This window comes from Pseudorca crassidens, chromosome 4 (genome assembly GCF_039906515.1).
Source record: "Pseudorca crassidens isolate mPseCra1 chromosome 4, mPseCra1.hap1, whole genome shotgun sequence".
Taxonomy (NCBI): Eukaryota; Metazoa; Chordata; class Mammalia; order Artiodactyla; family Delphinidae; genus Pseudorca; species Pseudorca crassidens.
The window spans coordinates 133,447,476-133,471,343 of record NC_090299.1 but is presented as its reverse complement, the minus strand read 5'-3'; the positions used below and the strand labels follow the sequence as shown (position 1 = coordinate 133,471,343).

Genomic DNA, 23,868 nt, shown 5'->3' with positions numbered 1-23,868 from the left:
CGCTAACACATATATATGGAATCTAAAAAAAAAAAAAATGGTTCTGAAGAACCTAGGGGCAGGATAAGAATAAAGACGCAGATGTAGAGAATGGACCTGAGGACACAGGAGGGGAAGGGTAAGCTGGGACGAAGTGAGAGAGTAGCATTGACATACATACACTACCAAATGTAAAACAGATAGCTAGTGAGAAGCAGCCGCATAGCACAGGGAGATCAGCTCAGTGCTTTGTGACCACCTAGAGGGGTGGGATAGGGAGGGTGGGAGGGAGACACAAGAGGGAGGGCTTATGGGGATATATGTATATGTATGGCTGATTCACTTTGTTATAATGCAGGAACTAACACACCATTGTACAGCAATTATACTCCAATAAAGATGTTTTAAAATAAATAAATAAATAATAAAGTTGCTTATCAAAAATTCCCTTCACCAAAAAGCCTGAGTATTCACTTAACTTTTTTTAAGCCGCCTAAACCTCAGACAGATAACCATTTGCTATATCAGCACCTTTTAAAAATGCAATGTCTCTGTAAGACTTGAGTTGCTCACACACCGGTGTTTATTACTCAGAGCCAATGGCCTCCTTACACCTAATAGAGATCATCAGCGTTTGGAGAACAATGATGGGCCATCATCTATGAAGGGCTCCTTGTGTTTCCTGTATTTTACATCACTCATCTCACAGAATCCTCACTCCTGGTGCTGAAAGGTGATTAAGCCATATTATATAAAGAAATCAAGCTCAGAAAAGGAAGAGACACTTCCTAAATCACATCTCTTGGTAACAGATGGGGCTGGGATTTGAATCAGGTTCTGACTCCAGTTGTATGTTTACGAAGGGAAGGGCTGAAAAAGACTAGAGCCTTGTGAGGGGGGTAGAGAACACCAAAGAAGTAGTGAGAAGAGCAACCCTGGTGGCTTCCCAATTTGCCTGTAGCATTTGGTGCACTCAGGTGCCAGGAAGCATGCCTGGGCTTAGCCTGAGACCCAGGCCCAGCCCGGAGGTGGTACCCACCACAGCCGTCAGCATTACAATCTGCTCAGTTCCAAGCGACAAATTCCTGATTTGGACACAACTACAAAACAGGTTTTTGTGTGCAGGCCTGGGAACCATCCCACAATTTAAAACCTGATCTCTTCGTAAAGTGGTTCCCCTCACCTAGAGATCGTCATACTGAGTGAAGCAAGTCAGACAGGGAAGGACAAATATATGATATCACTTACATGTGAAATCTTAAAAAAATGTTACAAGTGACCTTATTTACAAAACAGAAATAGACTTACAGATGTAGAAAACAATCTTACGGTTACCAGAGTAGAAAGGGAAGGAGGGATAAATTGGGAGATTGGGATTGACATATACGCACTACTATACATAAAATAGATAACTAATAAGGACCTACTGTATAGCACAGGGGACTCTACCTCAATATTCTGTAATGGCCTATATGGGAAAAGAATCTAAAAAAGAGTGGAAATATGTATACGTATAACTGATTCACTGTGCTGTATAGCAGAAAGTAATACAACATTGTAAATCAACTATACTCCAATAAATAAATAATAAAGTGTGTCCCCTCTGCGTGTGATGATGGTAAGGCTGAAAACATACGCCGTGTCCCTAGAACAGGAAGTCAGCCTCAACTCCTCAACTTTCTGAAAAGGAGGCTTGGAGTAAATTTTCTCTTTCCTACTTTTGGAGATCAGTTTACAAACACCCGGAAGATGTCAAAAGCCATCTCAAATCCTACACAAATTACATGTATTCATTCTTACAGCTTTTTGTGTAGAATAATGTAAAGTCTCAAGACAAATTGGAATGGGTGACTAAATCATTCTGTGGACAAAATCCTCTTGAGGGTGATAATAACAAGCAGAGGGGGAGGAATTCATGGAACAAGCAAGCAACATCTGCTTTTGTCTAACCATGCTTCTTGCCAGCAGCACCTGCTTATTAAGTAAGTATATGAGCCAACCCCATACAGAACTATAGATCACTGCTCACGACAACACACAGTCATAACATTAGGTTCCACTAGGAACTAACACACACTGTACTGGCTTTTATACATAATTAATCTACAAAGAAAAATGTTAACTGCTAAGTGCAACTAAGAGCAATTTCATTAATACTTGGAAATTGGGGGCTTCCCTGATGGTGCAGTGGTTGAGAATCCGCCTGCCAATGCAGGGAACACGGGTTCGAGCCCTGGTCTGGGAAGATCCCACATACCGCGGAGCAACTAAGCCCATGCACCACAACTACTGAGCCTGAGCTCTAGAGCCCACGAGCCACAACTACTGGAGCCCATGAGCCACAACTGCCGAAGCCTACGCACCCAGAGCCTGTGCTCCGCAACAAGAAACCACCGCAATGAGAAGCCCGCGCACCACAATGAGTAGACCCCACTCGCCGCAACTAGAGAAAGCCCGCGCACAGCAATGAAGACACAACACAGCCAAAAATAAAAATAAATAAAATAAATTTAAAAGAAAAACTTGCAAATTGGCAAGATGAATGCATTTACCCTAAAAACAGGAGGCCTTCTAGAACATCGCTTTGTTGTCTCTCTCACTCCTGGGAGTTCTTTGGTGTAGGGAGGAAGTTTTCGTCCACCCTCTTTGACTCCCTGGCTGGGTTTGAAAATTAAACTGACAAAGACAGACTAACAGGAGAAAAGCATACAAATCGTAGTGAATCTGTACATGCACGCAGGAGTCTTCACAAGAGGATGAAGACCCAAAGAAGTGGCCAAAGGAGGAAACTCTTAGACCTTTTAGACAAAGAAACAATTATATTTGTGAAGAATTGTCAAAACAAAGGGGTTTGGGCTAGGGGTATAATCCAACTAGGGTTAGGTAGTCCTCATCTTACTTAACTAGGAAGATAAGGGATAGTTTAACAAGGTTTGTTTGCAGAGTCCTCTGGTGCTGCCTCTGGGCTGATAAGAGTCTGTCTCTAGCAAAAGGAGAATTTATTTCCTGCCTTTAGGCAGGAAAGGGGAAGCTTTCCCTATGTTTACTGCTTCTTAACTGCCTTCCTTTATCAAATGTCATGTTTCCCTAGTTGTGATGGTCTCCATGAGGTGCAAAAAGTCCATTTCCTGGACAGTCCACTGCTAAATCTCAGATCAAAATATTCTGATACAGTCTTAGTCTGTACTTGTATCATCCCCATGCCTATGTTTTTAGCTCTCCCAAATTTATTCATCCAGGTTTTTTTTAAAATATTTATTTAATTTATTTATTTGGCTGCTCTGGGTCTCAGCTGCAGCATGCGGGATCTAGTTCCCTGACCAGGGATTGAACTCAGGCCCCCTGCATTGGGAGCATGGAATCTTAACCACTGGACCACCAGGGAAGTCCCTATTCATCCAGGTTTGATCGTTGGTTAGTAATAGCTCAGCAAGAGAAACTTGCCTTTTCTTTCTTTTATATCTTTATAAAGTGCAGCCTTCCAAACACAGTTGGTACTCAAACATTTCTAACAGAACAGCTTTTGACTTTGGGTAATGAGAAATGGTCTCAATCTCTTGGTGATGTCCTCTAACTTAAAGCACCCATATTCTAATTCGCCAGGATCCATGAAGCTCCTAAAGTTGCATGTAAAATTTTTCAGTGTTTTCATTCTTAGGGAGGTAGAGTCGACTGCTTTTATTAGATTCTCAAGAGGGATAGTGAGGGAAATGAAGTTAACCTATGTCACTATAATTAGTCTTGTAAAGAAAAATAAATACAAAGTCAAATAGGCCCCCACTTATTAGCTGTGTGATCTGTGGCAAATCACTCCATCTCTTTAATGCCTTACTTTCCTTTCCTATGAAATGGAGATAATAGTAGCACCACTTTTAATGGCATACAAGGTAATTTGCACGACTATCTGCTACTGAGGACAACTATACAAATGGGACAAGAATGTACTTTAAATTATCAAAGAATTAAAAAGAGATAAATTACTTCACCTGGGAAAGTGGCTCAGAGACAAGAGCCCTACTTGGGAGGAAACTATTATTTGGGGAGGCATTTGCTTCTTCCCAAAGGGGCCGCTGAGTGGCTGAGAGTCTGGATGTGCTTTTAACAGAATCAGAAACTGGAAAGACAAGGGTAGCAATCAGTGTCGGCAAAGAAGCAGGAAAGTAATGATGCTCCTCTCTCTTTGGGTTGAGACCTTAGAGATCTACAACCTAATCATAAGTGTGAATCTTAAGTAGGCAAAACCACCCAGGTTAGAGCTCAGTTTTGAAATATATCAATACCTAAAAATAAAGTGATTTTGGTTTGCAACTGGCAGAAAAAAATTCTCTGCTACACTGTCTTCTATTTCAGATTACTTTTGCAAAGTAGAAGTACAATGTCCCTACGTAATGAAAAGTAACCAGGCATACAGGATGATATAATAGCATTAATGAAAACTAGGAGAAATGACAGACAATAGAATAGACCCACATGGGCTGAAGATATTGCAGTTCAAAGGGACTTTAAAATAACTATGCTTGCCATGCTCAAGAATGATTTTAAAAATGGAGAGTTCTGACAGATAACTGGAAATTATAAAAATGAACCAAATGGAAACCTTAGACTTGAAAAGTAATTAAGAATGGGTAGGCTTATACAGACTAAATACAGTTAAATAGATAGTGAATTGGAACACAGATCAGAAGAAAATAACCAAAATGAAGCAAGTAAAAATCAGAAGGTAACAGACATAGAAGATACAATGATGTCTAACATACATGTAATTGGAGTTCCAGAAAGAAGACTAAGAGAATGGGGTAAGAGCAATATTTGAAGAGCCATTGGATGAAGTTTACAAAGCCAATGAACAATAGATCAAAAAAGTCCTACCACCCCATGCAGGGTTTTTTAAAATCCACAAATAGCTGGATCATAGTAAAACCGCAGGAAACCAAGGTCAAAGAGAAAACCTTAAAAGCAGCTGGAGAAAAAGACATATTATTACACAGAAGCAATAATCCAGAGTGACAGTTTACTGCTCCAGAAAAGAGAGAGAGAGAGAGAGAGAGAGAATGCAAATCAGAAGACAATGGAACAATATCTTAACCATGCTTTAAAAAATTAACTGCCAACCATTCAAAACAAAAATGTACTTCAAGAATGAAAGCATAATGAAGACATTTTCAGACATAAAAAAGCTGAGAAAATCTGTCACCGGTAGGCTCTCACTGAGGGAAAGAGTAAAGGATGTTTTACAGGCAGTAGAAAAATGATTCTAGAAAAAAGAGCAGAGAAGAGGAAAGAACAATAAAAATGGTAAACATATGTGGAAGTCTAACTGAATACAGACTTTAAAAAATAGTAGTAATTATATATATGCTCTTGTGTGGAAAATATATAAAATATTAAAATACATTACAGCAATGGCATATGAATTGAGGGCGTGGGGTGGGGGTGAGGGGTAAATGGAGTTAAAGTAGCCAAGGTCCTTGCATTATCTGGGAAGAGATTAAAAGTATCAATTAAAAAAATGTTTAATAAAATGAAAATACCAATTAACAATATATTTTAAGTCAAGAAAGCATTATGATCTCCATAGTAACCACTAAAAGAACAGAGAAATGAATATAAAACTTCTAGCTGGACTTCCCTGGTGGCGCAGTGGTTAAGAATCCGCCTGCCAATGCAGGGGACACGGGTTCGAGCCCTGGTCCGGGAAGATCCCACATGCCACGGAGCAACTAAGCCCGTGTGCCACAACTACTGAGCCTGCGCTCTAGAGTCCACAAGCCACAACTACTGAGCCAGTGTGCCACAACTACTGAAGCCTGCGCGCCTAGAGCCCATGCTCTGCAATAAGAGAAGCCACCGCAATGAGAAGCCCACGCACCGCAACGAACAGTGGCCCCCACTCGCCACAACCAGACAAAGCTCGTGCTCAGCAACAAAGACCCAACGCAGCCAAAAATAAATAAATTAATTAACAAAAAACTTCTAGCTAATGGAGGCTTAAAAATGTAAGCATTAAAATAAAACAAAACCCCCAAAACCCATATGCTACCAAAAGGCAAGGAAGGAAGGCAAATAAAAAGAACATAGAGCCAATAGAAAAAAATAGAAAGCACTTAATAAGATAGTCAATTTAAACCCAAGTCACGTGTACATTGACTAAATAATCCAATTAGAAGGTGAAGATTTTCAAACTGGATTAAGAAAAAAAAATCAACCATCTACTACTTATAAAAGACATCTAATATAAGGATACAGGGACTTCCCTGGTGGTCCAGTGGTTAATACTCCGTGCTTCCGATGCAGGGGGCCTGGGTTCAATCCCTGGTCGGGGAACTAAGATCCCACATGCCCTGCGGCACAGCCAAAAATGAATTTTAAAAATATATATGTATACACACACACACACACACACACACACACACACATATAGATAGATAGACAGATAGATAGATGGATACAGAAAGGTTGAGAGTAAAAGTATGAAAAAGATAACCATACAAACATTAGCCAAATAAATCTGCTACAACTATAATGATGAAGCAAAGAGCAATTCTGGAGATACAAACATTTCATGATAAAATGTTCAATTCACCAGAAATATACTACAATTACAAGTGTATATATTCCTAATGATACAGCCTTAAAACATATAAAACAAAAATTGGAAGTACTACAAGGACAAATAGTCAAAACCACAATTATGGTGGAAGAATTGAACACAAGCAGCAGAGTTAACCACTGAACATAAATAAAGCATTTATCCAGCAACTGCAAGGCACATTATTCTTCTCAAGCACAACGTGTAACATTTACAAAAATTGACCATCAACTGGGAATAAAACAAATCTTACTAAATTTCAAAGCACTGAAATCATATAAATATGGTTATGGTTTCTAACTGCAGTAAAATAAATACCAAAATGTTTGAAACTTAAGAACTATATATCTAAATAACTCAAGATAACATGCAAAAAAAGATCAGAATGGAAAAAAACTATTTTGAGTGAAATAACCACCAAAACACTATATATCAAAACTTAGCTGTGAAGTGCAGGTAAAGCCATGCTTAGAGGGAAAAATTATCTAGAATAAATATACTAGAAAATAAGGCTGAATATCAATGAACTAATATCATTTTCAAAAGCTAGAAAAATAAGTGTATACTCAAAGAAAACAGAAAGAAGGAAATAATAAATGGTAGATATTAATGAAGTAGAAAATAAATGTAAACAGAAAAGGTCAACAGGTCTAGAAGCTGATTCTTTACAAAACTCATAAATTCCTAGAAAGACCGATTAAGAAAGAGAAGGCACAAATAACCAATGTCAGGAATAAAAAAGGGGACTATCACTGTACATCCTACAGACATTAAAAATATGAGAATGTCATTAACAAATTTATGCCAATATATTTGAAGATCTAGGATGAAAAAGATAAATCCTAGAAATAAGCAACTTATAAAACTGACAGTAAAAGAAAAAATTTAAACATTTGAATAGCTGTCATACCATTCAACAAACCCACAAAGAACACTTCAAGGCCAGATAACTTCACCTGTGAGTTTTGCCAATGTGTCAAGGTGAAACAATACTGCTATCACACAAAGTGTTCCAGAAAACAGAACAAAGAGTGAGCACTCCACAACTTATTTTTAAGGCCAGTATAATCTTGATACCAAAATTTGACAAGGATATTGTGAAAAACAAAAATTATAGGAAAATTCTACTAATTTATCAGGGTGCAAAAATCCTACATAAAAGATTAGCAAGTGATATTAAATAAACACATAAAAAAACCCAATAACATGTCACAGCCAAGTTGGATTATTTTATGTATACAAGTTTGATTTAACACCTGAAAATCAGTTAATATGTCACCACACTAACAGAATAAAAGAGAACAAATCAGACGATTACTTTAATAGATATAGAAAAGCATGTGAAACAATTCAGGAGCCATATATAATTAAAAACTTTTAGCAAACTAGGGATAAGAATTCCCTTTAAATGAAAAAAAAATTATCTACATGGTGCAGCCATTGTGGAGAATAGTATGGAGATTCCTTAAAAAACTAAAAATAGAGTTACCATATGATCCAGTAGACCATATGGTCCACTCCTGGGCATATATCTGGAGAAAACTATAATTTGAAAAGATACATGCACCTCAATGTTCATTGCAGCACTATTTACAATAGCCAAGACATGGGAGCAACCTAAATGTCCATCAACAGACGAATGGATGAAGAAGATGTGGTACATGTATACAATGGAGTATTACTCAGCTACAAAAAGAATGAAATAATACCATTCGCAGCAACATGGATGGACCTAGAGATTATCATAGCAAGTTAAATAAGTCAGACAGAGAAAGACAAATATCATATGATATCACTTACATGTGGAATCCAAAAAATGACACAAATGAACTTATTTACAAAACTGAAATAGACTCACAGAAATAGACTCACAATAGAAAACAAACTTATGGCTACCAAAGGGGAAAGGAGGGCAGGGATAACTTAAGAGTTTGGAATTAACATATAAACACTACTAAATATAAAATAGATAACTAACAAGGACCTACTGTATAGTACAGGGAACTATACTCAATATCCTGTAATAATCTATAAGGGAAAAGAATCTGAAAAAGAATATATATATATATATATATATATATATATAACTGAATCACTTTGCTGTACACCTGAAACTAACACAACATTGTAAACCAACTATACTTCAATTAAAAAAAAAAATCTACAAAAATCATCATAGTTGATGAACAAATGATAAATGTTGAAAGTCTTTCGAGACCTCAAAAGGGAAAAGGATATGTACTATCAGCACTTCTATTCAACACTGTACAATCTGCCTGTGCAAAATGACAAAGAAAAAATTTTTAAGCATAAAGATTAGAAAAAAAACAAATTTCTCAGATGATACGATTGTGTATATAAAAAATACATAAGAATCTACAGATAAATTACTAGAATTCATTTCATAAGTTAGCTAGGCTCTGGATACAAAGTCAATTTTTAAAGTTATATTTCTATAGGTTAGCAAAAAAAGAATTCGAAAATAAAATTTAAGAACGGAAACAATATACAGCAGAGTAAAAAAAATACCTAGGAATAAATCCAATACAAGGTGTGAAAGACGTTTACAGACAAAACTATGGAACATCACTGAAAGAAATTTTGAAAGCTCTAAATAAATAGAGGCATATACCATGTTCATGGACCAGAAGATTCAATATTATAAAGATATTAATTTTGCCCAAATTTATTAATAAACGCAATGTGATCTCAATCAAAATCCCAACAGTTTAAGTCTTTGTTGTTGCTGTTGTTTTGTTTTGGTGGAACTTAATAAGCTGGTTCTAAAATGTTGCATAAATGTAAAAGACAGAGACTAGACAAGAAACTCTTAAAGAACAAAATAAGAGGACTTGATCTAATGAATATAAACTCCTATTATAAAACTACAGTGTGGTATTGGTGCAAAAATATTCTCATAGACAAAAGGAATAGACTAGAGAGCCCAAACACACATTGGGACACTTGAATTATGAACAAGGTAGCCCCACAGGGCAGTGGGAACAGAATGGACTTACCAGTAAATTATGCTGGGATAACTGGAGGTCCATAAATTATTTTAATTTAAAACTTTAACCCCATCTCACACAATATGCAAAAATTAATTCCCAGTGAATTGTAAATATAAATTTGGGGGTTAAAACTGAGAAGTTTCTAGAAAAAAATATAGAAGACTATGTTTATAACCTCAGAGTAGGAAAAGACTTATTGAACAGAACACAATGAAACACTAACCATAAAGGAAAACGGAATCTGTAAAGGACTTGGTTATTAAAATTAAGAACCTCTTTTCATCCTTAAGACAGTGAATAGGCAAGGAACAGAATGAAGATTGTGCCACACGTACGACCAACAGTGAGCTCACATCCAGAATATATTTTAAAATACCTACAAATCAGTAAGAAAAAGACAACCCAATGACAAAGGGGACAAGAGACTTGAACAACCATGTCACAAAATATTGCAAATGGCCAATAAACATGAAAAAGTGCTCAACCTCATCAATAAGGAAAAAGCAAATTAACTCCACAATGTGATATTGCTGCAAAACCACCAGAAAGGCTAAAATTACAAAGACTGACAATGTTGGCAAGGATAAGGAGCAAGGGAAATTCCCATATGTTGTGGGTGGGAGTATGTTGGTACAACTACTTTGGAAACCAGTTTGGTATTATCTACTAAAGTTGATGATACACATAACCTATGAGCTAGCAATTCCTCTCCTGGGTACAGACCAAACAGAAATGCATGTCCACAGGCACCAAGAAACACAAACAAGAGTGATGACAGCCACCTTATCCACAGACCCCAAATGGACCATCCAAGGTCCTCCAACAAAACAGTGGATAAATGCGGATAAATGATTGTGCTATACTCATATAATAGTTTTCCGCACAGCATAGGGAAAGGAAAAAACTACAGTCACAAGCAACAACATTCATAAATATCACAAAGCAAAGAATCCAGACACATGTGAATACATACTCCATTACTCCATTCATTCCTTGCTCAAAAAGACAGGCGAAACCAAAATACTGTGTTTAGAGATAGGCGCTTTGTCGGAAAAACTGTAAAGAAAAGTGAGGAAATGTTTACCAAAAAACATCAGGACAGGTTTTCTGTTTTTTACCTTTGGGCAGGGGTGAGTAGTGATTGGGAGAGGGTCACAAGAGAGGATTCTAGGGTACTGGCAGTGTTCCAATTTTTATCCTCGTGTTGGTTACAAGGTGTGGGTTGCAAGGTGTTACGTGTGATAAGTCACTGCACTCTGCATCTCTATTTTGCGCACTTTTTTGTATGTGTACGAAATCTCAGTTAAAGGGGGTTAATAAATAAATCAAATGCATCTACAATTAAACAAAAAAACTTCATTGTGTCAATACCCATGTATATTGCCTGCAATCAAAAAGAGAATAGCTTGAAAAGCGGCGGGGGGGCAAGTATCCTCATTGAGGCCCATTATCTTTTTACAGCTTTTGTGCTAACACCTTATTTACAAAACTTGTTTACAAAACTGAAATAGACTCACAGAAATAGACTCACAATAGAAAACAAACTTATGGCTACCAAAGGGGAAAGGAGGGCAGGGATAACTTAGGAGTTTGGAATTAACATATAAACACTACTAAATATAAAATAGATAACTAAAAAGGACCTACTGTATAGTACAGGGAACTATACTCAATATCCTGTAATAATCTATAAGGGTTCACAAGCACTGTGAATCATTGAGCACTCCTGACCAGTTCACAATGAGTGGGTTTCCCACTCATCCGTAATCCATTCGATGAGTGGATGATGGTGCACTGGTCCAGATAATGCACATTATATAAAGGTCCTGAGATCTTCCAGAAGATCTCCAATAAAGGATACCCAACACCTGCTCTTCCCTCCTCTCCTCACAGGCCAATGTTTTTCTTTCTTCAGTTCTCAGCTCCAGGTCTCTTCTACAGGGAATCCTTCCTTGCACCTACCCCTACCCGGAATGGGGTAACGTCTCCTTTTGACATTAGTGCTGGTCATTCTCAGTTTGTCCCCACCTCCCAGTTCCACCCCTGGGAGGCTGATCCCTAGGCACTAGATCACCAGGACAGTCCATCCAGCCAGCTTCTACTGGGTTCCACAGAGGAGAGGCAACGGCAGAAGCTGGGAGGTGAGGAGAAGAGAGAAGTCGGACATGTCCTCCCCACCCTCTTTTGCTGTGGTCTGTGTTCCTAGGGGTGGCTGCTTCTCTGGAGGCCCAAACCCTTCCAGCAGCATCATTCCTGCCACCTATAACAGCTCTCCACTGCTGTGCCTTTCACTGGTCCTGGGAACCCTGCCTTCATCTGGGTTGTCTTTTCACTAAATTCTCTTCACTTGAACTAGGTTGGATTCTGTTTTCTGCTGGGACCCTGCGGAATGGAGATTTTATATTAATTTATAGGATAATTTTATCCGCATGTGTCTTCTCCTGCTAGGCTGTGAGCTTCATGACACGGGCACTTTAGAAGTTACCAACCAATATTTTAAATGATATAGTGAGTTAATGAATGCATGAATGAGCCCACATTAGAATTAGAATATACTGTACATTGTACAAGGATTTCTAAAATGCCCCTCATACATTTGATGTGGCACCAACCAATCTGAGCAAACATTTTTCCTACGTTGGTTGAAAATAGCCTTTGTTGGCAGGAATATTTTTACTCATTTCAATGATTTCAATTATTCTAGCGATAAGTGCAATAGCTATGATTTCTCAATTCAGAAGCTAAGTTTATCTGAAATAAGTCATCGATGATGAGATTCCAAATGGACTGCAGTTAATTACAGCTCTAAGAGTCAGTAGGAATGCAATAAAAAAGTTAACTAGAAAAAGAAGGCTCTGCATCTCTTATTTTTTATAACCTATTGCAAATGACTCTAGAAAACAAATACTTAGTAGTTGACGGTGTGGGAAGGGTTATCTCCAGGCAGGAAATGTTCTTTGTTAATACAAGAAACTATCTACTCTACATTGTTGCTTTAGACTTAAAGGACAATCTGGGCTGATACCAATATTAGATATGCAAGTTTCATATTAATGTACATAGTTAGACAACTTCTACAAAATGAACTGGAAAATACTGATTCTAGGCCACTAATCAGAATTTCTGGAACACAGTCTGGAGCTCTGCAGATTCCCTTCTTTTATCGTAGAAAAAGTGCAGAAAAATCAGATTATCTAGAGGTGCCCTGATGTGCAAGCAAACTAGTAGGTGCTGTACAGTGTGACACTTGAATTTTACTCGAGAAAACTAGTTCATAAATTAGAATCACAACTACATACACACTATATCAAGAATTTTGAGTTCATAGCAGGGCATTTTGAAAGCACCAATTTACCTAGCATGCAAGCTCCTGGTGAGGGATATATTCTGAACTCTGCAGAGGTCAAGGTTCATCTCTTTTCTACAATATCTTTCCTGGTTAAACCTCTCCTGTTCCTTCTGCTAACTTTTTCGTTCTAAAAAGCATCCCAGTTCTGTTCATTCTAACCACGAGGGAGAGGGGAAGGTCCAATTTCTCTAGTATGGTATGAGTTCAAGATTATCTGTCATCTCCCACCATGCAAACTAGTTACTTAATAAAAGAAGACCTTTCTAATATGGCACTACTTGGGATAGACATCTGATTTTACCATGTGGAATGATATGGCATGGTTTTAGTAATAGTTACAATATTAACAATACCTTGTGAGGGGGTTTGGGGAAGAGACTGAGTTAAAAATGATTAAAATGCAGTTATACTTCTGATTCTTTTTATAACCAGACAACTTGCTTTGTTATGCCTAATTAGATGCAACAACAACAACAAAATTCCTTTTCCTTCCTTTTTCCTTTTCTCTTCAGGCGTAACTAACATAGGAAATGACCACACCAGCTCCTTACTGATTGCTTCCCTGGAAACAAAAGAGCATTTTATACCTGATCCTGCCATTACCAAAAGAGAATCAAGTAAAAATTAACCGCCCTTCCCCTCTCTTGTCCATACAGAAAGCAGTATATTTTAAAAGGGGGAGAGGGGAAGTACCGCATTCAATTCCTAAGGACTGATGCTCCCCCCTCCCCAGACTCACTCATCTCCATTATCATAAACATCACCCACTTATGGGGCGCCCGGTACATGAAGGGCCCCATCGCCTGACAGGGTGAGAAAAGAAGCATCTCTTTCAGTCTGAAAATTACGACTCCTGATGCTTTCCACGCAGCAAAGCGGGCGGGTCGCCTAGCCCCAAGGGACAGGGCGGCGTCTCTCGGGTGCCCGCAGCCCAGGGCGGCGGGCGGCGCCGCAGCTCCCGGCCCCCCTCCCGCAGAGACCGGCCGCGGATCCTTACCCGCCAGTCCGCCGCCGCCGCCTCCATCGCCCGCATGCCCCTTCCTCCGCTGCAGGATGAAGTAGGGGTTGGCCCTCTCCGTGATCCACAGCGCGTTGGCCAGCAGCACCTCTTCGGGGTTCACCCACATGTTCCTGGGCGCCGAGGGCGCACGCACAATGGGGCGGCAGGTCGGGTCCCGCGTGCACCGGCGCGCACTCCCGGGCACACGCGCGCCCGCCCGTCCGCTCGCCAGCCCGCCAGCTAGGTGCGGCGGCGGAGAGCGACTTCACCACGGGGCGGCCCGCGGCGCCCGGGTCACAACAAAGCCCCCGCGGGCGGCCGGGGAGGATGGCGAGGACGCGGGCACCGCGAGCAGCATCCTCTCCCCGGCGCCGCCGCCTTCCGCGAGCCCGCGGCCGCAGACGCCCAGGCTCTTCGCTCCGCAGCCCGGCCGGGGCCCACGGCGGCGGGAGGAGGAGAAGGAAGGGGAGCGGGAGAAGGAGGAAGTGGTGTGGCTCAGTCCCGGGATCCGGCTCGGCCCCGAGCAGGGCTGCGGGCGCCGCCAGCTGATTCGACCCCGCGGGTCGGGCAGAGCTGGGCTGGGACGCGGCTGCTCCCTCAGCGCCCACCCAGGGTCCGGGCCGCCTCCGTCTCTAGCAGCTCAGAGCCCTCGCGCGTTAACACTTCGCGTTGGGGCCGCTCGCACCCTCGGTGAAGCCCAGCTCCCAGCTGGAAGGACGATCCGGACACTGCGAATGAATGACGACAGCGCGGCTCGCTAGGAGCTAGCCCGAGTGACACCAGCTTCCGCGGACGCGAATCCTCCCCGCGCCCTGCCGCAGCGGCTGGCTTTGGGGGAACCTTCTGGGGACCGGGTGGCGAGCACTCGGCCCCACGCCCATCCCAGCAGGGAGGACCTCGGTGGGTGGGGGTGTGTGTGTGTGTGTGTGTGTGTGTGTGTGCGGGCGCGCGCGCGCTATGTGTGTTTATGGTTGACGCTCGGTAGGCTAGCGCCACCCCTGTTCCCAAGAAATGTGTTTCAAGGTTCCAGACTTGGAGCTGGAGACCCGGGTCGGAAGTGGACGCAGCCAATGGTTGTCGATGTTTTTGTTTCCTGCATCCCTAGGGCAAGTTATGCGTCAAACGTGTCATCGCCTGTAACCCCGCCCCCTCTGCATTCCATGGTAATTAAAATGGCCCAGCTAAGTGCATTACATCACTTCTTTCCTTGACCTGTAGGGCATGAGCAATAGCGAAGTTGGAAGCAGCCCAGAAGCTTAGAGCAACTAATTCATACCACAGCTGTCCCTATATGAGGCGTCTGGCTCTTCGAGGACAGGACATGGCAGAATTCAAGGATTTATCCACACTTAATAGATGGATTTAAATTTGTTTTAAGAATTATTGAAATTAGAGACACACAACCCAGGCCATCCTTATCCCTAGACAGTTTTGCTTTCCCCCGGTATTTCGAGTCTCTTTGTGGTGATCACAGCCCATCCACCTAAGTATCTGATGACCTTTTCCTCACTTCTTTTTTACACCCAGGAGATCTTAATATAGCTGAGCAAAAAGAGTCTCCTCTTCCCAGATGATGGGAATTTACTAAGCTCTGCTTTGCCGCGGAAGCTCTACAATCCTAGGGACTTCTCCTTTTCCCAATGAGCAAAGCATTCAAATGAGACTTTCTTGTGGGAACTTCAAATTTTTTACTTATGTGTCTCGCACTTGGATTGCTGAATTCCTTCAAATGGGCGAGGGAGCGCATCCCAGCCATTTTAAAGAGGCTGCCTCTGTACCTGTTGGTGTCCTACCCGGTGGGCTCTGGAGAAATGGAAGTCTCCCTTCACATTATCACACTGACTGATCTTCTGCCTCTTTAGGAAACATTTTACATCTCTAGGCATTTGTGGAGACGTCATATTTTTAACACAGACTCAAAAATGTCATTTGGCACCTTTGGTCAAGGTACAGTGCCTTCAGTCATGAAAATCTACTGCAAATTTCAAAAAATAAACAATAAGATTGCAAATCATACATATGTAAAATTATTAATTTTATATTTATATAATATTAATATTTTGAAGTGCTTCCATAGACATCCTTTTATTTTATATGATTAGCATTTTTTAAAACTCCACTAAGTACCTTCATACTGTCTTTTGGAGTGTCCTTATCATACTGCTCGAAGCTGTGGCTAGACATCTCTACCTTAGCCCTAAAGTGTGATCTTAACTTAGCACTTTTTATCTGTTGGTGCTAAAATGGTACTTACTTATATAATTCATGCGTTCATTCACTCATTCATTCAAAGTGTAATTATTGAATGTCTACTCAACTCTAGGCCCTGAGCATAACAAGTGAACATAACATACCAAAATCTCTGCCTTCATGAAGATTAAAATGTAAAATTGATAATAAAAAAAAACTTACAAAAATTTGCTTTGAGAACAAGATTGGACACCAAGAGGAAAGAAGAAAACAATTTAAGTTCTTAGCTATTTTCGGGGGGGGGGGTGTTTGGGGTTTTTTGGATGATTTAGAGCACATTCTGTCCAGGAAATCAGGGGTTCCGTTATGATCATGAATTGTGATAACCTATGGTAAAAGAACACTGCAAAGAACCAAAGAAATTACAAGCAGTTTACGGCAGTTTGCCGGTCCCATACTGTTAACAGCTCACTTATTAAAATGTGGCTTTGTTTAAAAAAAAAAAAGACAATCAAATATGCCCGAACTAGAAATAACAGATAAAGAACCTAATTAATCCAACCAGTTCCTCAGTAAAATAGGTGTTTTTAGCTTTCAATTCATTCCCATTGGTTTTAAGCCCAAGGATTGTCTCAAACCACTTAAAGAGGCATTCGACAGATGCCTAGATAAGATAGCAGTAAGTGACTTCACAGTCTTTATGTCAGTTGAGATCTCCTACTGCCCCCCACCCCCATGGAAAAATTCTACTCCAATAGGGTTCTGATGGACCACTTTGGAGCAATCAGTGGGTTTACTACTTAGTGGGCAGATGTGATTGAAGCAAAATTACGAGGGTAGTAAATTTGTCTTTGGCAACTCTCATCCCCATTCCTACATGTTTCCATCTTTCCTGCTCTATCACCTTCACAGTGGTGTATTTTCCTCCGTATCCTCACCCCTTTCCCAGTAAGTCCTCTACTTTGTCTTCTAGGGACTTGCCTACCCTTGGAAACACCATGGAGTCTTAGGGATTTTATTTCTGCCCGCACCCACCTCCCAACTGCAGTGCCTACAGCATCATGGCCCAGTTCTCCCAGAAGTAAGGGCGTGAAGGCTGCAGCACACTAGTCCTACTAACCCTCCCCTTGCCCAGCAGCATCAGGAGTGGTCAGGCCAGTAAAAAATTCAGTTCTCGTTTCAGCAGAGAGAATTCACCCAGCAGATTAATAAAATGCTGAAGAAGCCAACTCCTTCCCTTGCCTTCTAGATGCTGAAGGTAACATGTCAATGAGGACTATTTTTTTTTTTTCTTCAATGCCCAGAACTTCCCTGTCCAACCTGGAAGGGCAATATTTCTAGGAGGGTGTTTGGGATTTCTAGTATCCAGTGAGGTAGAAGGAGAAGGGTAACCAGTTGAGACAGGGAAGATTAACATTAACATTGTTTCAAAGATGCAAGCCTTTGCAGTAGCTCTGATATCTGATATAGAGACCTTCACAATGGATCTGAGTTGCGACTCCAACTGGAAAAACTAGATCAACCAGTCACCGCAACCATCTAGTCTGCAAGTAATGGAGTTAATTGATGGTACAGAAGCCACAGTCTTGTTCTATCAGCTGTAAGTGGCTGAACAGATCTGCAGCCAGGACCATCCTTAACTAGAGCGGGATTTGAGGGAAAAGATTCTGCAGACTAGCTTTGATATGTAATAGTTCTACCTTGCCTCCATTCAGTGGATCACTCCACCTTTGAATTCTGAGATGCCCCGGAAATCAAAACTGAGTAAAACGTTATTTCTCTTCATGTTAGAGAAACTGTGGCCAGATGACCTCTGTCAAATGCATCTCTGTTCCTGGAATCAAAGAAGAAACGAAGATAACAACTTCTCCAGGGGAGAAAAATGAAGCAAAGTATTAGCAGAGGTTTGTTTTCTGAGTAACTGTCATTGAAAATGGCACCTTGTAATGACTGGGAAAGAGTGACAGGTAAAGAACTTAGACCACATGGAAGGGTGAGTAGACACTTTGCCTACTTCACGCTCATCCACTGCAAGTTCCCTGAGGCCAAGACTGTGAGATCATTCTTATATCCCCAGGCCTAGCACCGGGGCCTCTGTAAATGCCCAAAAAGGAAACACTTACAAGACTCCTGAGTTTCTAAACTTCAGAAAAGTTTAGAGATTTAGAAAGGAAAGGACTTTTAAGAGACGCTGAATACAGTTATGCTGAGCTCCTCATTTTGTATACAAGGAAACTGAAGCTCAGAAAAGGGAAGGGACTTGACTTGGAAGTTGGTCTTATTGTTTAGGAAACTATTATGACCCCAAACTTAACTGCAAGTTTTCCTTCTTTCTGCACACATTATTTGTCACATTTTTTCTCAAGAATTAAAATAATTTCTATTTATATAATTTTTCATGGCCATTATCTATCACTGTGGTCTGGGTGTTGGGATCCACTGATTGGCTAGAACTGAGTCACATGCTTACCCTGGGAAGGTGGTGACAGAGGGGAGGGGTCAGAAGATGTGGAATAGTCCCTAAAAGAATATCAGAGAACTGTTACCAGAATAAGGTGACTGGGCTGTAGGCAAGCCTGCACAAGAGATCTAATGGAAAACCTACTTTTGACAATCTCTTTCTTTCCCTTTCTTTCTTTTTTTTTTTTTTACAATTTGTTTTTTAATGACTATATCTTCTTGGTTGTAATTTTATATTACATAGATATAACATATTTTGTTTTGTTTAATGCTAAGAAACCTAGTGGTTTGACGCTTTTGATAATTAAGGTCAGAGGTCATTTAATTTACCTTAAAAAAAAAAAAGAGAGAGGTTATTGTAAGGCTTAAATAGACTAAATTAGGACCAGAGCCCTTCAGGAAGTTCTGGGACCAGTTTGTGTCTCTGCCTCTGTCTCTCTCACTCTCTCTGAATCTCTGCTTCTCTCTCTATATTTGTTCTAGCATCTTTTCTCCACCAACCAACCTCTTCTCCTTACCCATAGTTTCTGTTCCCTCATAACTCATGAGATCCTCTCTGGATTTATCTTTCTGTTATTGCTTTCAAGCTATAGCTCCCACCATTAACTAAACAGTTTATCTAGGTATTTCATAGCCAAAACTCATGAGAGAGAAACTGATGGGCTCACTGTACCTTTTCATCCAATGACCAGGTTGTTGCCCAGCTTATGACCGCTGCCATTTGGTCAGATGACCAAAACATGGCAGCTATGTATGTACGCATATTTTGTGCAACTGATACTTCAAAAATTCTCACTTAAAGATCATTTGTATTATAAAATGAGTCAGTCTGAGAGTGGACTTGGCCTTCAAATACTCTACTAGCTGGGAAATGTCTGACGTCTCCCCTCTTTTACCTAAGCCAAGCAGCCACATCAATGAAGGCAAACACTCTTTCATGTGGTACATAGTTGTGGACCCTGATGATTGTAAAGTAGCCTCAAGTGGCCTCCTCATTCCTTTTAGGGATGAAGTTCTTTTTCCCCCACACAGTCATGCTGTTCTTTTGCCAGTGACTCGTTTGTCCATTTTATCTCTCATGAAACACATACACACACACACACACACACACACACACACACACACACACAAAACCCACTATGAATAGTATTTCTTAAATCACCACAGGTACTAGTACCAAACATGTAAATATAGGTAAAAAGGAGTTTGGGACATTGATATCAAGGTAACAGTAGTGTTTTGTTTTGTTTTTTTAACTGCACACATGTCTATAAACCTAATAAATAGGTTTTTTCTATTTTTAAAATAGAAGAATACAAACTTTTTTCCTTCTAGGGTAAGAATTAATATTTTTATTGACCTTTTTGAAATAAAATTTTATTTGCATCCATTTGTTTTTATGAAAGAAAATTTTATTCAGATTTTCTATTTCAAGACTTCCTAAAATGTCGGGGAGTAAAAATGTTGAGCTTTAGAATGGGATCAAAATTAAGTTGTTATCAACTTAAAATAGACTTTTATAGATATAAGTTGTTATATGTAAGCCTCATGGTAACCACAAAGCAAAACCTGTAGTAAATACACAAAAGATAAAGAGAAAGGAATGTAAGCGTACCACTAAAGAAAGTCATCAAATTACAAAGGAAGAGAGAAAGAGAAGAAAGGAACAGTGAGGAACGAAACAAAAGCAGCTAGAAAGCAATTCCCAAAATAGCAATAAGCACATGACCTATCAATAATTACTTTAAATGTAAATGGACTAAATGCTCTAATGTAAGACATGGAGTGGCTGAATGGATTAAAAAAACTCAAAAAAACCAAAACCCACATAGATGCTGCCTAAAAGAGACACACTTTAGATAAAAGATTGAAAGAGAAGGTATGGAAAAAGATATTCCATTTAAATGGAAATCAAAAGAAAGCTGGAGTAGCTATACTAATACCAGACAAAATAGACTTTAAAACAAAGACTATAATAAGAGAAAAAGAAATGTGCTACATATTGATAAAGGGGTCAATCCAACAAGAAGATATAACATTTGTAATTAGTTAGGCACTAAATTTAGGGGTAACAAAATATATGGAGCAGAGACTTCCCGGTGGGCCAGTGGGTAAGATTCCAAGCTCCCAATGCAGGGGGCCCGCATTGGATCCCTGGTCAGGGAACTAGATTCCACGTGCATGCTGCAACTAAGAGTTTGCATGCCACAACTAAGACACCTGCATGCTGCAACTGAGTCCACATGCTGCAACTAAAGATCCTGCCTGCTGCAATGGAGATCCTGCATGCTGCAACTAAGACCAGTGCAAGGAAAATAAATAAATTAAAAAAGAAAAAGAAAAACAAAACAAAATATATACAGCAAATATTTACAGACCTAAAAGAAGAAATACATAGCAATACAATAATAGTTCAGGACTCTTAATACCCCACTTCCATCAATGGATAGATCATCCAGACAGAAAATCAATAAGGAAAATTTGGATACAAACTACATGTTATACCATATTTATGGAACATTCTATCTCACGGCAGCAGAATATACATCCTTTTCAAGTGTACAAGGAACATTCTCCAGGATAGATTATATATTCGGCTACAAAACAAGTCTTACTTAAATTTAAGGAGATTGATCATATCAAGCATCTTTTCCAACCGCAGTGGTATGAAACTAGAAAACTGGAAAATTTGCAAATATGTGGAGATTAAATAATATGCTACTGAGCAACCAATGGGTCAAAGAAGAAATCAAAGAGAGAAATTTTTAAAATACCTTAAGACAGGGCTTCCCTGGTGGCGCAGTGGTTGAGAGTCAGCCTGCTGATGCAGGGGACACGGGTTCGTGCCCCGGTCTGGGAGGATCCCACATGCCGTGCAGCGTCTGGGCCCGTGAGTCATGGCCGCTGGGCCGGCGCGTCTGGAGCCTGTGCTCCGCCATGGGAGAGGCCACAGCGGTGAGATGCCCGCGTACCAAAAAAAAAAAAAAAAAAAAAAAAATACCTTAAGACAAAAGAAAATGGTAATGTAACATATCAAAATGTATGGGATACAGCAAAAGCAGTCCCAAGAGGGAAGTTAATGGTAATAAATGCCCACCTCAAGAAATAAGAAAAGTCTCAAACAACCTAATTTTACATCTCAAGGGTATTAGGCTAAGTCAAATAAGTGAGACAGAGAAATACCATATGATCTCTCTTATATGTGGAATTAAGAAAACAAACAAACAAAACCCAAGCTCATAGATACAGAGAACAGACTGGTGGCAGCAAGAGGTGAGGGTTACCAGGTGGGAGAAATGGGTGAACTGTGAGGGTTTTTTTTCAGTTTAAATCAATTAAATTTTAAAAATTTAAAAAACCTCAGGGGAAAATTGCAGTTTCCTTTTCAGAATAATACAACTCAGCTCTCTTTCTATTATACTGACAACATTCTCATTGGAGAAATACTATAGTCTATCTTGAATCTCAAATCTTCAAACATTTTTATATGTGTATGACTAAATGATTTATAAGAAAGAATATCTAGGCACCAGTACTAACACAAAAGAACAACTTACTACCAAAGCCCTCTAACTGATCAATTATATTTTAATTTCCAGCCTCTCAGAGCTTTCAAACAAGATTACGGATCATAAAATTTATATGATCTGAATAGTCAAAAGTCTTTGAAAAACTTTAGGTATAAAACATGAAATGAGAAAATGAACTTATTCACTGTACTAAAGGAGAAATAACAGAGTACCGATCACTTAATTCCCAAAGGATAAGCATGAGAATTGGCTGTCGAGCTACCTTTATCAGAATTGAGGAAAAGGCGAAAAGTAACTCGCTATTTATTTGTCCCAAGGTTCTCAGCACTCTCCTTAAGCATTTATCACTGAGGTTTCTTTTACAGGATGTACTGCCCTTCTATGATGTCTTTTATTTCTTCTGTAAAATACAGACCTAAATAGGCATTTTCATCATAAAACTGTACTGGTGAGATTTTGCTTTTTTTTTTTTTTTTTTTTGTCACTTGCAATCCTCTTAAAGGCTGTGAAATGCAATCTTCCATAAAAAGAAATGTGTTAAATCACACTGATTTCTATTCCAATGAAAATTACACTTTGCTTTTAATGGGAATGACTCAGTCAATCAAATTGAAAGCTGAGACATTCTGTCCCTGAACGGAAGTTTTAAAAACATAATTTCTGCTTTCTTCCCTTACACAGAGCCACCCCTCACTCACCTAAAGAACACTGAGGTGGAAGGCACATACTGAAAAAAAAAAAGAATACCTAACAAATGCATCTTTCTCTACAAACTGTGGCCTTGGGTTTTAGCACAAAATCTAAATTTAAAATCTATCTCAGATGTGCCAATAGAAAATCACAGAATTCTAAATAAAGTTAGCTGGTTGGTGGTTAGATGAAACAGTGCTGCATTAGAGATTAGATCTGATCAAATCATCTCTATGTGACTATCTTTACGGCTACATTGGGACCCCCCGAAGCTGTAGGTTTTTCTCCTTCATCACTTTAAATATGTCCTGCCACTCCCTTCTGGCTTGCAGAGTTTCTGCTGAAAGATCAGCTGTTAACCTTATGGGGATTCCCTTGTGTGTTATTTGTTGTTTTTCCCTTGCTGCTTTTAATATTTTTTCTTTGTACTTAATTTTTGATGGTTTGATTAATATGTGTCTTGGAGTGTTTCTCCTTGGATTTATCCTGTATGGGACTCTCTGTGCTTCCTGGACTTGATTAACTATTTCCTTTCCCATATTAGGGAAGTTGTCAACTATAATCTCTTCAAATATTTTCTCAGTCCCTTTCTTTTTCTCTCCTTCTCTAGGACCCCTATAATTCGAATGTTGGTGCCTGAGACTGTCCTCAATTCTCTTCATTCTTTTTTCTTTATTCTGTTCTGCAGTAGTTATTTCCACTATTTTATCTTCCAGGTCACTTATCTGTTCTTCTGCCTCAGTTATTCTTCTATTGATCCCTTCTAGAGAATTTTTAATTTCATTTATTGTGTTGTTCATCACTGTTTGTTTGCTCTTTAGTTCTTCTAGGTCCTTGTTAAACCTTTCTTGTATTTTCTCCATTCTATTTCCAAGATTTTGGATCATCTTTACTATCATTATTCTGAATTTTTTTTCAGGTAGACTGCCTATTTCCTCTTCATTTGTTAGGTCTTGTGGGTTTTTTCCTTGCTCCTTCGTCTGTTGTGTGTTTCCCTGTCTTCTGATTTGCTTAAGTTACTGTGTTTGGGGTCTCCTTTTCACAGGCTGCAGGTTCATAGTTCCTGTTGT

At 39.7% G+C, this 23,868-nt stretch overlaps 1 protein-coding gene across 1 annotated transcript in view; it reads right to left on the bottom strand.

Annotated features, from left to right (window-relative positions):
• The window catches only part of TBC1D9 (TBC1 domain family member 9), a 105,893-nt gene extending 91,834 nt beyond the window's left edge, over nucleotides 1–14,059 (bottom strand). Inside the window, exon 1 of the mRNA XM_067736808.1 lies at nucleotides 13,926–14,059. Within this exon, the coding sequence (XP_067592909.1) occupies nucleotides 13,926–14,055 (130 nt within the window). The 5' untranslated portion in view covers nucleotides 14,056–14,059. The remainder of the gene's footprint in view (nucleotides 1–13,925) is intronic.
• Nucleotides 14,060–23,868: the final 9,809 nt, after the last annotated feature.